Raw genomic sequence first — 17,980 nt, forward strand, 5'->3', positions numbered from 1 at the left:
TATTTTTTTAAAATGAATAATTAAAAAAAGTTAACAGATAAAGTAATTTAAATACAATAGTAAGATATTTAAATACAATAGTAAGATATTAGGCCAAGTCTTTGTAGGTTGGTCGTAGTAAGATATTATCCGTTCTACTTCAAGTCTTCAGGATTTACTTTTTTATTATTACTTTAAAAAAAATTTAATAAAGATATTTTTATACGTATATAAATTTACGTTTATCTCTTGTATTATCTTATTATTGATTTTTGTTTGTATTCTAACATATATGATATTAATCTTTGTCAGTCTTAATTTTTTGGTGGATGAGACTTTAGATAAAGTTCGGTTAGTCAATCTAGCTTATGACTGAGAATCTAGCTTATGACTGAGAATGATATACACTAGTACGAAAACAACGTATAACATCACGCGTTCAACATCTAATAACAAAATAGACAACGTTAAAAATGACCGGTGATATGATTGTAAATAAATGCAATAATTAGACGCCGTTTAGGCCTCCCAACCCATATGTATTTACTAATGACGTCTGACGATACCCATAAACGACGTTAAATTGCATCTTGACTAATATAACGTTCGCTTAGGCAACAACAAACCCATACCAAAATAAATGAATATGAAAGGCTCCTTTGTTGCCCTATAGTTTCACTTTAAATAAAGTTTCCAATCCTTTGAAAACCCTACACCTCCATTCACAAAACTTTTACAGAGCTTTCGTAACCAATAATCATTTTGTTAACTTTTTTTCTCTGAATTTCTATTAATTCCTTTAAGTTCACAAAAGCAAGACACTTTTTTTTTTGTCATTGGTTCATCTCATTATGAAAAGTTTTTGTAAAACTTGAAGGTATGATAGAAATCCAGAGAAAAAAGTTAACAAATCTGTATTTCAAAAACCTTCTCCATTTTACATAACCCGTGGTTCTTTTTCTGGTTCTTTTGTTATAATGTATTTCTTTTGGTTTTGTTTTCATCTTTTACCCTATGTTTTGAAAAAATGGATTTCTTTTTTAAATCCTCTAAGGTATATGACGTCGGACTAAGTAATTATTCGACGTCATATGATATATTGACGTCGACCACTGACAATGTACACGCCATTTCGTACATCGTACATTTGGATGATTCATTTTTTAAGTTTCTTGAAGTTGTTTTTCACATAATGAATCAGTTTGCTTTGAAATCTGATTGTAAAAAACAACTCCAGGAAAACTTAAAAAATAAATCATCCAAATATGATAAACATTTAGACTGTATTAGATCAAACTATGCAACTGTAGTGATATTTCTTAAAATCGTTTCACCATTAACCATACTGTGAACCATGGTTGAGTTTCCTGAAAATTTTCCTTCCAGTAAGATTTCATCACATTTGTATGTCCCAAAACTCATTTTCCTGTCTTCGAATTTCAAAGTGCACCTTCATTGGTAGATGAATGAGTACTGAATGCATGTGCACTTTGAAATTCAAGACAACAAGTTGCTTTTTGAAGAAGACAAATGCTTTGAAATCTGAAAAAAAAAGAATAATTTACAGGAAAACATAAAAATAGATCCTAATATGTTCAATAGGAAAACCGTTCTGAACAAAAGTAAGTCATGTGCATGGTATTTGAATATGAGTTCTGAACCAATTTGACATCGAACTCCTTCTCAACTCGATGTCAAACCCTTCATTGTAACTACAATGTAATAAATGTTCTCAACTACCCTTTTCTCATACCCATATGACGTCGGACCCCAGCCTAGTTCGATGTCAAACCCTTAGTTAGTAACAACAATGTAATTAATGTTTCCAAATGCCCCCTTTCCCTAAGCAACATTGACGTTGAAGCTTAGTCGTATCCGACATCAACACCTGCGTTGGTAACAACATCATAATTACTGCTCCTCCTAATTGCCCCCATCCCCTGACATAATTGACGTCAAACCCTAGCATACTTTGACGTAAACTTGTATTGGTAACTAAAGTGGAGTAAACATTCATCACCTTCAATGTTCGAGGTATATTGACGTCGGCCCGTGACAACGACTGACATATTTGGATGATTTACTTTTTAAGTTTCTTGAAGTTGTTTTTTACATAATGAATCAGTTTGCTCTGAAATCTGATTGTAAAAAACAACTTCAAGAAAACTTAAAAAATGAATCATCCAAATATGATAAACATTTAGACTATATTAGATCAAACTATGCAATGGTAGTGATAATTCTTAAAATTGTTTCACCATTAAACATATTGTGAATCATGGTTTGAGTTTTCTGAAGACTCTCCTTTTAGTTAGATTTCATCACATTTTTATCTTCCAAAACACATTTAGCTCTCTTCGAATTTGAAAGTGAACCTTCATATAGATGAGTCTTGAAGATGAATGTGCACTTTCAATTCAAGAGGGCAAATTACAATTTGAAGAAGAAAAATGCTCTGAAATTTGAATGAAAGAAAAATCTTTTAGAAAACATAAAAATAGATCTTAATGTGTTCAATAGAGAAACAGTTCTGAACAAAAGAAGTCATGTGGATGGTATTTGTAGATGAGTTATAGACGTCGAACCCAAGCCTAGCTCAACGATAAATCATTCAATAATTAAGGCATTTGTCCTAAGCGAATTTTAGTCATATGTGAAGTTAAACCTTTTATTGATAACAACACTGTAATTAATGCTCCCAATTATCTTCAAATTTGATTTTAATTTAGAAATAAACAGAATTTTTCCATTTAAAAAAAATTATAGAATCGAGACTATAAAAATACAAACTAAAATCATGACAAAAAGTAACATGTATCCCAACCACTATTAATTTAACATGTAACAACTTTTTTTAAATTAAAAAGATCAAAAGAAATCATAAAAGCCAAAAACTCGTAACATCACTTTAACTTTGTTAGTACAACAAGAAGATGGTATCAAATCTCTCAAAATAAAAACTTAATTGAAACGCATAAAAATAAAAAGAAAATTGTCTATTTGAGATTTCTCTGGACAAAATAAATAATTTAACCTTCTCTTAAAGATTGATTATTAAAAACTATTCGACCATTAATAAAGTAAAAATAAAATTAATAAAATAACATTTTTTACAACTATTTTTTTATGATATTAAAAATAAAAATATCTTAATACTTATTATATTAAATTCAACCATTTACTCCTTATTTAATTAACTTTCAAGATTGATTAATTTATATTCCTGTATCCAACTAAACAACCATACATATTTTCTTGTTACTCACTCAGTTTGATTATTAATCGTCAGATATAATAAAATTAGATTAAAATTTATTTATATTTTAAATCAGTTTCATTTTTTATTTATTTTTTTCTTGTTATCGAATATGGAAGAGTATCAATGAACTTCACCTCTATCTCCCTAACCCCTCTAAAACCCTCTCTCATGAATCATTGTCGTTAGTCCTTTCGTCCATTCCGAATCAATTTTCTTCCGTACCCATGCCATTGATTCGCACTACTCCACCGCTTCCTTATGCCATTTCCACACTCACTAAACTTACCAATGCATCTCTATCATCATCTTCCACTCTTTCTGCTGCCACATTCGGTTCCCACCTCCTGCGTAAAATTCAGAACCCAATTATTGGGTTTTCCGCAACCAGGAATCGCTCGCGTGCTGCGCTGATCAGAGCCAAAGCAGGGGCCGATTACTATTCCACCTTGAACGTTAGCCCCAGCGCTTCGCTGCAAGAAATCAAGGCCTCCTATCGCAAGCTGGCGCGCAAGGTTCCCACTTTCTCGCGTGTTTGCGTGCCAATTTTAATGGGTCGTGTTTGGTTTTGGGGAAAATGGAGCAAACTAGGGTAATTGGAATATGCGTTGTTATGTTTATGGGAAATTCATGTCATAACTCAGCATATTTAGGTGTTCTATTGACATTAATAGTTGTAATTTGATATTTCTGAGTACTTGTATGAAAATGTGATACGTGATTTGGTGCATTCATAGTTACAGTAATATACAACTTAAGGCTGTGTTTTTTATTATAAAGCCATGCATGAGGGATGCTAGTAATATACTCTCTAACACACTCTTTTATACACCTTCTATTAATAACGTTTTATTGGATAAAATTTTTTTGAAACTGCAAAATTAATAGTAAATTCATTGAATAAGAAGTGCCACTTACAAAATTTTGTAATTATTCATTTCAGTCATTGATACAATGCGTTGTATGATGAAAGCAATTAACAAATCACACATGCGTCTTCATCCAACAGCTTACACTTTTAGGGATTGCAGCTAATGTTGCTGGCATCTTTTAACAAACCATTATTGCCTTCACCCAACAACTTGCTTTTGGGAGTATTGATTCATGACATGTTGGAGCTTCTATGACCTTGTTGTCTAGACTTCAATTTTTGTTTCTAGCATGTTCCTTCATGAAAGTTTAAAGCCATATGGACAATACATAGGCTCATGTTTCTTCATGAGCCTGAGTATTGTCCCCACTTTAACCTCAAAGAGCTCTTGTATCTGGGGACATGTTAGATGAAAAATGGTCGATGTTACTTTATCAAACAGTTTAGTCTTTTTGAAGAATTGATTTTTGACTGTTTGATTTTTAATTTTTGGGATCAGTACCATCCAGATATGAACAAAAGCCCTGGGGCTGAGGAGAAGTTCAAAGAAATAAGTGCTGCATATGAGGTAAGTCTTGCCCTAGAATGATGCTTTTTCTATCATTGGTAATGCTTGCTCAGGCAGGACATATTTTTAATTCACTAAGGAGCTTATTTTACATTTTTTTGCACTGTTAATTTTTTAATATCTGTCCTGCTACTCTTTTATGATCTGAACATTGGCATTGTAATCTTTACCTGTCTGGGATACAGTACTGGATTAATGAAATTCATATATACTACTTCAGGGACAATAACCGCATATGTAATATACTTTCATCTGTCCCTTTTTATTTTTGTGGTGACAAGTTTTGACTATAGGTCCTGTCAGATGAGGAGAAAAGATCTTTATATGATCGTTTTGGTGAGTCAGGTCTTCAAGAAGAAAATGGAGGGTCAAGTGGTGCTCCAGGGGTGTGTGCATATTCATGTCTTTCACTTTTTGCAATCTCAATATAACTGGTGACTCTTTTGATATGATGATATATTTATACAGGAGTATCACATGTCCCTTTTTTTCCTTTTCCACCTCATTACTTACTGTTGATGGCTTATGAATTGATCAGGTGGATCCTTTTGATTTATTTGATACATTCTTTGGTCGTTCTGATGGAATATTTAGAGAGGGTGATGCAGGGGGCATCAACTTCAATTTTGGTTACAAGAGAAACCATAGTCATGATATTCGGTAACTATCCTCTCAATATGTTGATTAATTTCTGCGAATTAACTATTTACTGGACTCATTATGAGTGAGAGTTTTGAAAATTTTGTTTGTTCTTATTGAGCATTCTCCTACCCAAAGGGATTTTTTCTTCCCTTGTGTATAATTAGAAGAATTTTGTCTAGCAGAAGATAAGAGAATGGCCAGCAGAAGGATGAGGTGTTTTCCAGAATAAACTAACGTATCCCAGTGTCATAAGCTCCTCACTACATGAAGAAATGGGAAAGGGTCATTGTATGCAGCCTACCTTTTTATATGAAAAGATGTTTTTTGATTTCAACTTGTGACTAACTCTGATCACGAAGGCACAAAATTACTGTTGGACCAAGGCTTGCATTGAGTTGTTGTCGAGAAACAAAATCAAATAAAATAAAAGATAAAGAAGAACTAGCACAATGAATCTCTCAAATCACTTGGAATAATAATTATAAAATACCTTGAGTCAAGTGCCAAATAGCAGGCAGACAAAGTTATCTGCTGTACAATTAATTTCCAAGAAAGCACTATAAATCCACAAAGTTAACCACTTTTTACTGTAAGAATTCTAAACTTGATTATTGAAAAAGGCTCGCTAGCTGCAAGAAAAAACTTGGTTATCCAGTAACAGTAAGCACTGAACAGTCTTTGCCCTATTTCCCAAAACTCCAGATAACACACTATCAAACTGCTTTGTGTCTGAATTTAGATTCCAATAGAGTTTTGTAGGGTTTACTATTTCTCCAACTGGATTTTAGTATTGATCTTATTGTGTATCATAGGATGGGAATTTTTTTTAGCTTTCATTAAGGCCGTAACTACAAAGAAATCACAAATTTGAAACATGGGTAGGACTCAGATTACAAATAATGTATAAAAAAAGAGTGTTACAGGCAAAGGATAGAAATTATCCAAATGTCCAACTGTTGAACTGGAGAAAAGTTAACAGAAATAAAATAACTACTCAAGGGAATATTATTGTAAGTAACAAATTATCAGTGAAAGTCTGTGGATGTTTAGTATAATGTGCTTTTATAATTTGATTAAATGAATACTCAGCAAATATAAGTGATTTAAGTAGAAATCACTTAAATCACTTAAATGAAAGAAGATGGTCAAAGTTTGTCTGCACTTAGAATATATTGCCCCTGGAAGATATTGCGCATGTTCCTACCTGTAAAATGCCATTAAATATGACCTTCATTTGATTCCAACAAATGTGTGTAAAATTTGGCATTAACTTTATTTCGTTCTGTCATGAAGATATGACCTTAATTTGAGCTTTGAAGAATCAATATTTGGAGCACAAAGGGAGATTGAAGTTTCCTGTTTTCAGACATGTGACACTTGTGATGGTACAGGAGCCAAATCAAAGAATTGCATTAAGCAATGCATAAATTGCGGTGGCAGAGGGGGAGAAATGAAAAGTCAGAGAACACCCTTTGGAATGATGTCTCAGGTAATCTAAATTAAATAGATTTAATTAGTGAGTGACTGTGTTGCCAATGATTTTTATATTACCTGAGACATAACATGGTGATATTTGTAACATGCGATATTCAGGTTTCTACCTGCTCTAAGTGTAGTGGCCTTGGTAAAATAATCACAGATCACTGTCGAAGGTGTGATGGCAGTGGTCAGGTGCAATCCAAAGAAACAATCGAAGTGGACATTCCTGCTGGAGTCAATGATGGAGACACAATGCAAATTCAAGGACAAGGGAATTTTGATAAAAAGAGGTTAGAAGGATTCCTATGAATTTTTCACTTCCAACAATGTTTCAACTTCATTATACAGTGAGCTGTTGGGTGAATTCTACTTTGGTTAGTCAGTTTGATAAAGAGAAAATAGATTTGCATTAAAGACTGTGAAGCATCTACTTTATTATCATTTAATAAGTAAATATGAAATTGTTTCTACATCTGGATGGTCAACTTGCCAACATTAAATGTGTAATTACTCTGTCCATATTCACAGTTTTAAGCAAACTCGCCAACTCATTTACATAAAGTCACAAGTGAATGGCCCAAAGATTTCCTACTACCAATTTGATTAATTGTCCCATTTCATTCCTGTATTCTAAATTATCAATTTACTACTAGATTAACCAGATCTGCTGATACCATGATTATCTATTAATGATGGATTACCTCAAAAGCATTCCAGATTATCATGTGTCTCAATAAAAAATGATATCACTTAATTTGAGACACGAGAAGTTACTTAAATAAAATTAAATCTCGTTTTCAAAAAAATATTTTATTGGCAACCTAGATGGGTGAGATTCACTGAAAGTTTAACTTATCTAACTGCTATTAATTTGGCACATTTTATTTCAGGCAAATTACTGGGGATCTTTTTGTTGTCCTGCATGTAGATGAAAAGCAAGGAATTTGGAGAGAGGGTCTTCATTTGTACTCAAAGATTAACATTGACTTCACAGATGCAATATTGGGGTCAGTTAAAAAGGTAATATCAATTACCCTCTTTGCGCTCGTAAGAAAAATAAATTTGTTGGGGCAAAATTTAGAATCACATTGGATAATTATGTTATGTATGGATTTTATGTTAATTGTGTTATTTAGAGATTTATTCTTCTTTTTAAGGGATCTTTCCCTACTTTAAGGATTGCAATAAGTTATTTGATTAGGACTTTATTAGAGTCTTTATAGGCCTATCACATCCTTAGTTGTCTTTGGTTAGTTGGTTTGACATTGATTAACCTAGAATTTGGACATTGGGGGTAATTTAATTCACTAAGTTGGCTCGTAAAGTGAGTTGTGAGACTAAGCAAACCCATCAAGGTTGCAATTAAGGCAGGCTGGGTGTGACCATAGGTCCACTATTATGGGACTTTTCCAAGACAATCCCTTCACACATAGTATTATGGGCTTGGAGCGCAGCAATGTAGGTGGCCCAACAATAGATCTAATGTAGACTTCAATATCATCGTTAATATCCTCTTAAGCTTTTGTTGTAAGCAACCGATCCTTATAAATATATGAATCTGAATAAGTAGACAGATCTAAGATAAGATCTCTCAAACTCTTTCTCTTTAAGTTGGTGCCAAAGCAAGTTGATCCCGCTTTGCCTGTCTTGTCTGGCGAGTAAGTGATTTCCACCACTACCTAATTTCTCCAACCTCCTCCGTTTTTCTCTGGTGACCACATGATATGAAACTCCTCTTGGAGCTGTGCCCAGCCGTAAGAGTGGTTCTCCCCAACATTGACTTAACTTGGTTAAATTCAACAAGATTAAAAACTAGTATTACTTTTGACTGACTTTAGCTCATAATTTGAATTAGAATACTAATTATGCACATAACCATTCAATAGTTGTATATGATACAATTGAAAATTGTTTTAGACCTAAATAGCCTACTCATAAGTGATCAACTAGAGTTGGACTAATATTTGACGAAATATGGATCTTGACCCACTAAAGAAATCAATCAATAGGATTTCTCCAAATCAATGTTGAGGGTCATTGATCTGAATCAAAATTATGGGAGATACATTTAATAAAAGACCTAATTAAATATGATTATAGGACAACTTATGCATGCTTTTTGTTGATAGATTACCTTGGCCACGCAATTCTAATAATTTGTCATTGTAATCACTCCTTGAGAACAACAATTTGTCTTGAACAAATTTCCTAGAATGATACATAAATCTTAAGATTGTCCTTAGATGTGATTGTTGAAAGGATTAGTGACAAAACAGGTCATGGAGGATGGTACACTCAAGGAAGAGAGACCGAGAAGGAATACAATGAATTCCGTGTTATATACATATATGAGTATTTTTATTTAAAATGAAGAAAATATCCAGTAATAAGGAAGAAAATCAATATCTAATAAAGGAAAATATTTGGTAAGACGTCTGTATTAAATCATATCATATCTCTAACAGTCAGAAAAAGTTATATGTCCTAGAATGGCCTATTCCCAAAGTATCTACTTCAAATGCCCTTATTAGAGCTGACAAAGATATGCTCGTAAAAGGTATCAAGTTGCCACCCTTGATATTAGATGTCGTATGATGGTCATTGTGAATAGGAAGTTTCAAAAGTACCATGAGAATAATCATACAAAGTACACTTGAAAAGACTACCAAGGGAAAGCATGTCATGAGAGGTTTGACTATCAAAGTTCCTTTATCAATATAAGCTGGCAGATGATTGAATACCTTGAGAGGCTTGGGTTTTCATTAGGCCAACAGTTGACTCTTGATATTTTTCTACAATCATTCCTAGAGGAAAGATGCAAGCTTAGGAAGCCCAGGAATAGCCTAAAGGGAAAAAGACAGATAAAATTTGCACCTGTATCTTGAAGCCAATGGCATGAGTGGCTAAAGAAATAACTTATCTTCTCTTTGGCAAATAGGACATTGAAAAAGAAACTTTGAATGAGCCTTGAAAGAGTATGAGAAATAGGGAAGTGAAACATCCACTTTTGCATCTTGGGTATTAGATATTGGATGTGGATTTCACATTTTTTTTAGTGTGTCTGATATAAGACAGTAGGAGTAAAACATTGGCTAAAGGTAGAGTAGACCTATCCATGGGAAATAAAGTAGGAATTGTTGTTTTAATGGTATAAACTTTATATTGTACTTTACCCCCAATGTGCTTATTTTAGAACTTGATCATTGTTATTTTGTTTACAATTAGCAAAAATATTATTTGCTTCATATTCAGATAAAAGGAATTTTTTTAATAATAATAATAATAATAAAGGGCAAGAATTTTATTGATTTATATCAATGTTATCATACCATGGTTTGTTGGCCTATCAGACAATCCCATATTGCGTCATGCACAAATATTTAGTCTCACGCCTAAAATGCTAGTCTTTGGTGTAAGGGGGGTAGGTAGGAGATCTCACGTTAACTAGAAATATGGTTAAAATATTAGTATATAAGTGGATACAAACTTTACTTTATAAACCGGTTTTATATAGTTAAGTTAGGCTTAAAATCCACTTTTTAAGACTAAAATTTATTTACCAGTCTAGGAAATTCATTTTGGGCAGTTTTACCTTCTCATGCACACCATAGACAAATTATTAGAATTGTTCGCAGCCATGATAATCAACAAAAGTTATGCATAATGTTGTTTAATGAGGTCCTTAATTAAGTGTATATCTTATTATTTTGACTCAAATCAATGTTATTTGCGGAGAAAAATCGGTATTCATGTAGCAAGTATTTATGGTGAGTTCCATTGGGAATGAAAACAGGTCAAGTTGTTAATTGGCCTATGGCCCTGTACACTCCAAGCATACCATGTTAAGCCTGGAGTTTTTCAAAAACCTATTTACTTTTGACCATGCAAAAAAGTTTTTGAAGTTATTAATTTTTTACTGTAATGATTTGAAATTATGGACTTAATTTAAGAGATTTAGTCACTTACCTTACATGTAAGTTTAGTCTCATTTTAGAGGTTGGCTTACTCAGACCATACTATAAATAGGCTTGTAAATAATAGACCTTCAAGATATATCAAGCTTATGCCTTGTAATGTCTAGCCAAGCCTAGTCCATTTTCACCCTTAGTTTACAATTGTTACTTAATATATTATGATCTATTAGGATCTGATAATATTACTTTACCATTTTTAAGATGTGCTAATATACAAGTTTAATCATTCTGTAGTTCCTTTCAAGCTTAGTAAAGAGTTTAAATATTTGATAAAATAAGGAATATCCTAACTTGTATTTGAAGGTTGTTTTTGCGTTATACTTAGTACTTCAAGTAGGAACTAGTCCCTATTATAATATTGAGACATTTCATTTATGTTCTTAAAGGCAGAGATCATATACAATTTTAAGTTCTGTTTGCATTTTTAAGAATAGTTCAGTGAAATTATTCATGACATTGAGGGATATCCTGTAGCCTTTGTGTCTTTAAAGGCTTTTTTAACTTCAAACTGAGGTGACTTCAGGTTGAAACAGTTGAAGGTTTACGGGATCTTCAAATTCCTTCAGGGATTCAACCTGGAGATTCAGTGAAGTTGTCACGTTTGGGAGTTCCAGACATGAATAAACCATTTGTCCGAGGCAATCATTACTTCATTGTGAATGTTCTTATTCCAAAGGATATCAGGTCTGTATTTTTCTTAGCATTGTTTCTTATATCCCCTGAGAAAAAGTTCATCCCAGATTGTCTTGTAGAGCTTTGCATGTACTGGAAATTTCTTAGTTTTTGTTCTTCGATTGAGGTTGCCAAGGGCAGCAATTTTTAGTTCCTGTTTTATTTCCTTATCGATTAGAGGCCAGAACCTTTATTGCACTTCTGTGGGTTTCATTTAACGTTGCTATTGGAGAACAAATTACTCCTTGTCTTATAATCCCAGTTTCCAGCAATTACAGTTGAAAATAAGACTGATTTATTATTCTCAATCATGAAAAATACATTCTCATATCCTCTATTTGTAATAATCTAATTCTCCTAAAAAGAGAAATAGAGAAACTAGGAAAACAAAATAAAATAAAAGATTATATATCTATTTCCTCTAATTAGGAAGATTCTAAAGATATTTTCTCTAATTACAACAGTTACAGTAGACTGATCTGCAGTTTGCAATGATCATTCTCCTTCATGAGAATATTGAGAACATATTTACTTCAAAGTCTATTGCCTACAAAACACATAATGCTTTCTGCGTAATGGAATACTTTTGTTTTTTGTAAATGTGTATTTATATTTAGTTTCTGCTAGTTATCATTTCCTTTTATCTTTAAATTGTGCTTGTACCAGTGGCACACAACGTGTTCTTGTTGAGCAGTTAGCTTCACTAAGAGCTTCTAACAGAAGGGATTCACTGTCTTCGGGTGACAATGGTATTAGTTCTTTATAATCCGATACTTCTGGAATTAAAAATGTATAACAGATTAAAATTATGCTGAACATATTTGAACAAGAAAAATTGTTCGTTCTTTTTTAACTGTGCTTTCCAGGAATACCTAAAGGAAAGTTCAATGAATTCACTAAGAGGAGGGATCCGAGGGGTGATGGTTCAAGCAAGGGAATAAAAAATGTTGACTCTCTATGGGGATCGATCAAGAACTTCTTAAGGTATATCCCAGTTGTGGTATATGTGCAAATGCTGATAATTCAATCATGAATAATTTCACATGAATGTTTAGAATTGGACTTTGGTAATTTATCTTAAACAAAGTAAGAAATCTACACTACCATCCTTCATGAATAACATAGGTAAGACTCTTAATAATCTTTTTATGTACAGTGGAAGACAGTCCGATGAAAGGTTTGCTTCAATTAGCATGGATACATCAGCATTAATACGGAGATATGCTGACCAAAGACCGTCTGTCCTTAATTTCTCTTTTGTTGCTTTTGTTGCTTTTGTTGTAACTTGGATTTTTGCCTTGATAGCAAAGTCTAAGTACTCGATGCTTCAGAAAAGACCTGAGTCCTTAAATAGAACACTGAAAAAAAATTAAAGGCATGCTTGGTTAGAAAAGTAGAAATTAGGGTGGGGAGTGAAAGTGGAGGGGTGGAAAGGTTTTTATTGTTCAGGCCTTGATGTTTGGTGGAAAGATGTGAAAGTACAAAGGGGGGAAAGGTTTAGTTTGAGCTTATTTTCAAACTACAAAAGACCAGAATTGAGAGTAGAGTAAGGATGAGTTCCACTACACAACACCCCAAACCATTGTTAATTTTCTTCTGAAATTCTCTCCTATTTATTTTAGCTCTATATACCCCTGAAACATTCTGTTGGAGCCAAGACTGTAGCCAGGCCAGGGCAAGGCGCCCTGAAACTTTCCCTTCAAGTTGGCATGCATTGTGAATCCTTTTTAACGATCACAAACTTGCTAGAAAGTCGGGAAAAAAGTTAATAACTATGTGATTGCTTAGCATTGTTCTATATTGTATTTGGATTTGGTAATTTTTTGTCAAGTTTTTAATCTAGTTTGTTCCCGTTACTAACATTTTTTTTAATCAAAGCTGAATTTGTTGGCTGAAGATTTAATGTGACGAAATTGTAAAATTTATAGTTTGCATTCAGGAACTGCTTCATTAAATTGCGATGACTAGTGTTCCAATTCTCATTGTTGAAACATATTTATCACGATGATATATGATTGAATCTGTTTTTTTAGCTTTATCAAAGTGTCAATTAAGTTTCAGGAATTGATTGGGTGCGCATTTGTAAAGTTAATTTTGAATTAAGTTTTGTAGAATGGATTTTGAAGTAAATTGTTATTATGTCTTTGGTATTTTTATTTCTAAATTCATTAATCAAATGAGTTAAAGTCTTTCCATGCTTTGCACTATCTATTTACAGTCGTCTTAATTCAAAATTAACATTGATTTAAATCAATCTGTCTTTCTAAAATTAAACATGTTCTAAATATTTATTTAAAATTATATGAACTGATATTTCAAAACAAATTTGACCATTTAAATGGGATTCTAAACATGCAGTAAAAAAAGTTGTCAATGGGGTTCAGTACTTCAATAAAGTTTAAAATAAAATATCAACTCCAATGTAACCTAGGTTTCTTTACAATCTGGCACATAAATGTTGGCCTTGGGTCTACATTCTACAAGGTGAGGTGCAGAGAACTCTTCATTGTGCATATAATGATTTGGCCAAGTACTATATATTAACTTTCATTGAAATAAAGCTGCATCTGAACCTCTCCACACATAACTGCTTAGTATTCTGGTACCTCTTCTGCATTAGATTACCTGAAAAAATTTATTTACTAATGCAAACTAAGGATTCTTAATAAATATCCATCAATATTTGTCTTGTCAATCAAGCTACACAAATGGAAACACTACCTGTAACATGAACAACTCATCAAAGCACCAAGTACATAGCTGGCAAAATAATGGTTTGGACAAATCCTGATGCAAAAGTTTCCCATCTCAACTGAGATAAGACAGACTGCTAAAGCCCCTTAACCTTATTTAATCACTCAAAAGCTATATAACTTTGTCACTTCCAATCATTATGAACTTTAACAATTACCATTTTTTTTAGCATTAGTGGGGTTGTTGTGTTAAGGTTCTCTCTTTTTCTCCCTCCTCTCTCATTTGTAAATGTAAGAGACTTCACAGTTGTATTGTATATGAGCTAGCAAGGAGATCACACAGAAAGGTTTATATATATATATATATATATATATATATATATATATATACATATGATTAAGATATGTCCCCACAACTTATTTGTTTATGGTCAGTCCAATTCCCACTATAAGAATGTTGAGAAATATTCTGCTCCATTTTTTTATCTATCTTCAGGAAATCCAATGTAATCATATTTTGTAGTAGAGTTTCAACCATTTCATCTAAGTTGTAGTTGAAATTAGAATTCCGTTTAATGATTCAAAAGCCAAAATAGGCAAATCGCTTTAATAATTCAACCACCTCAGAACCTATAGTTTCTGTTACTCAAATAAAAAACCGTAGTTGTCAATTCCTTCATGTTGCTAAAGTCAAGTTTTACGAATTAAAATCATTTCAAATTGTGCAAATAATTAAAGAACTTTGAATATAATTGCTCATACTCTTCCAACTTACATTTACTTTTATGTGTATTATCAATTCACTGATAACATCATAAACCACACTCTTTGTCATTTCTCCAACAAAGAGCTAACATTTCAATAATCTTTTCCCCATTATTTTATTACAAATGGATATATTTATCCAATAACAATTTTTCCATCTTTTAAAGAAATTATATGAATAAGTAACTACTCTTTATGATGTTTAGTTGAATCAGTCTGCATTAAAATGAAAACCTCCACTGAATACATCATTGTTAAAAGTGTTACTTTAAAATGTAACTATAATTGGGACAATAGTCCTATGCAACTACTTAAGGTTAGATTCAGATATCTAAGTTCAAATTTGGAAATACGTTTTAAACATATTTTTAAAAAATTGTATCTTTTATTCTAAAGCATATTTTTTCAAGAATTTCAATTGTAATCTAAACATGTCTTAAACTTTGAAGAAAATTTAATCCTAATTATCATGAACTGTTTTGTTTAAGCGATTCACTGTATACATTTTGATATTATGACTTGCGATATTTACAATGATTAATGAATAACAATATAAACTGGAGGAGTTACATTTAATGAAGTTTCCATGAATGAATCCTTCAATAATGGACCAAGTTATACAAATATGTTTAGCATTTTATGATATATTTTTTAGATATATGATTATTTGATATTTCTGAAAAAGTTCTCGAAAATATTTTCATGGCCTTTAGGTTCCTTCATTCTGTATGGCACTATGGCAGGCTGTAGAGTAATCATGATGTTCACCACCTTTTCTTATTCTTTCAATTCCCATTCTGAGTGAACATTTTCTTTTATTTACGTTTTTTCTTTATATATGAAAGCCATCTTTTAGAAAATTTAAAAATAAAGCTTCTTATTTATTTTACCAGTTAATGTGATGTTATAAGTCTATCGATTAAAAATAATATTAATCAATTAAAAATAAAATCAATTTATTATAATAAATAATATCAATCAATAAGAAATAAAATCAATTTATTATAATGTAAAGTGTAAATCTTATCTTACAAAATTATTAATAATTTGATGTATATTAAAAAAATGGTATCAATTACATTGCACAAGAAAAGGAATTAAAATAAATTACCATTAATTTCATGTCATACATTTTTTTTCATTTAATTTAATTGTGTGATTCTGTTTTGCATAAATATCATTTTACTTAAGTAAATATGATGGTCAGAGATGTTTAGTTTAAAATTTGTTCAAGTGTACTCCAACATGAAGGCAGCAAAAAACATTTTCAAATATACAAATTCAAATATGTCTAACAAAACTCCATTTTCAAATATGTCTAACAAAACTACATTTTCATGCTTTGACAATATGCATATGTTAGCAACCACAATGGACCACACTTTGGTTTGTAGCAAAAGCACATCCTTCTCCATAATAAGAGTAAGTAACTGTGCAAGTGTTAGTTTTCTTGTTTTACAATCTACATATCATTCTTAACACATCCACCAAATTCAATTATTGTTTCAAAATCCTACAACTAGCCATAAATCTTTGAGTGATTAAGAAGACATTCATCAATGCTTTCTTATGAACAACCACCATATCCTATTTGAGGTTTTTCCTAGCAAAATTAGTTTCACATACAGAACAAACTTCTCTTTATGGTACAAGAAAACATAGGAGTTGGAAAAGTAGGTCTAGGTGAATTGCTCTGGTCTTCACATGGGTAACCAAATTGGAAAGTTATTATATATCTCTCTGTCTAAAGTGTTCATAGAAAAGTAACCTAATTCACTAGCTTTCCAACTAGGTCATGCCCTTCAAAACAGCTAAGTTTGTGTTGATATTTCTCTGTGGTTGTGGACACCACAAGAAAAATGTGTACAAAAAAATCACACCAACACTTTCCATTCTATTATAGTTTGATTTTGTTCATGTTTAGATTGTTTAGTTTTAGATTGTAGTGTAGGTTAGATTGTTTTCCATTTTCTATTCTCATTGTCCATTTACTTTCCAAAGCTGAAACTGTGAAATGGAAGTTACTTATTGATGGTCCTACATCTATCTTCTTCTTCTTCTTCTTCTTTTATCATGACTTGTCAATTATTTATTAGGTTGGATCTATAAAGTCTACAATCATCAACTGTGAGAGTAAAATTTTCACCAACTTACCATTTCAGAAGAAAGAATTATAACGTTACGTGGGACTTATAAGTCACAACCAACATTGAATCAAAGTTACTCCTTTGATGAAAAATTTATGTAAACGATCAAAGTATGATCCATATGTTGTCTAAAGAGATCAAATTGGTTATATCAAATAGGAGATTTACTTGATAGAAACAATAAGACATAAATTTAATTTATATAAAATATTCACATCATTTTGAAATAATAAATTTATTGATATTTTTTCTTATATGTTATTCAATATTTGTGTCTTCTCTTTCGAGAAAAACATTTCAAATACGAGTGTTCTATTACTTGTATCATCATTTATATTAACGAGATACACTTCTTTAACCTTCTATAGAAAAACTTTTATATTGAAACTTGTTTTAAACTAATCACCAAATCGGATAGTCATTAACTCTGATACTATTAATGAATATTTTCATTGAGGATTAACCAGAAGAAAAGAGATAACACCAATAAATATGAATTTATTCCACGTAAAAATATCACATTACTTCCAATCCCAAAATCTTAACATTTATAAATCCTCCATTTTTTTTATTCAATTTTATCATCTCTACTTAATATCAAACTTAAATTCGCTTTTAAATTTTTAACAGCTGTTTTGTATTTTTGTGACTTTTTTATTATTGTAAAGTATTTCTTAATATTATTCTCATTGTAAAATCTTTTAAAGAAAGAATTAGTGTTTCATTTGTAATATATATATATATATATATATATATATATATATATATATATATATATATATATATATATATATATATATATATATATATATATATATATATATATATATATTGTTTCATGTCTTTATTATTAGTTTCTTTTAAAATTATGATCACGTGGGTGAATTTATTTTGCATGACCAAAAATAATGCAACATGTGACATTTTATCGAAA

The 17,980-nt window shown here is 31.4% G+C and overlaps 1 protein-coding gene across 3 annotated transcripts; it reads left to right on the plus strand.

The window, feature by feature from the left end:
- The first annotated feature begins 3,348 nt into the window (after positions 1-3,348).
- On the plus strand, positions 3,349-13,297 carry LOC108344043 (uncharacterized). 3 transcript variants are annotated; one of them, XM_017582506.2, is made up of 11 exons: positions 3,349-3,750; positions 4,606-4,674; positions 4,968-5,060; positions 5,213-5,334; positions 6,610-6,805; positions 6,910-7,085; positions 7,686-7,815; positions 11,293-11,453; positions 12,108-12,190; positions 12,308-12,425; positions 12,598-13,297. In XM_017582506.2, the coding sequence occupies exons 1-11, from the start codon at positions 3,463-3,465 to the stop codon at positions 12,812-12,814; spliced, it is 1,653 nt and encodes a 550-aa protein (XP_017437995.1). In that variant the 5' UTR covers positions 3,349-3,462; the 3' UTR covers positions 12,815-13,297. The 3 variants fall into 3 exon arrangements, with proteins under 3 accessions (XP_017437995.1, XP_052722961.1, XP_052722962.1); XM_052867001.1 differs by having other exon boundaries at positions 3,612-3,827; XM_052867002.1 differs by having other exon boundaries at positions 3,612-3,827; positions 4,978-5,108; positions 6,708-6,805.
- The last annotated feature ends 4,683 nt before the right edge of the window (positions 13,298-17,980 follow it).

Source organism: Vigna angularis, chromosome 8, assembly GCF_016808095.1.
Source record: "Vigna angularis cultivar LongXiaoDou No.4 chromosome 8, ASM1680809v1, whole genome shotgun sequence".
In the NCBI taxonomy this organism is placed as follows: Eukaryota; Viridiplantae; Streptophyta; class Magnoliopsida; order Fabales; family Fabaceae; genus Vigna; species Vigna angularis.

Coding starts and splice junctions, on each gene's coding strand:
- LOC108344043 (XM_017582506.2), top strand. CDS start 3,463: ATGCCATTGATTCGCACTACTCCACCGCTTCCTTATGCCATTTCCACA. Junction 5,335..6,609: donor AACCATAGTCATGATATTCG/GTAACTATCCTC, acceptor TCTGTCATGAAG/ATATGACCTTAATTTGAGCT. Junction 12,191..12,307: donor ACTGTCTTCGGGTGACAATG/GTATTAGTTCTT, acceptor TGTGCTTTCCAG/GAATACCTAAAGGAAAGTTC.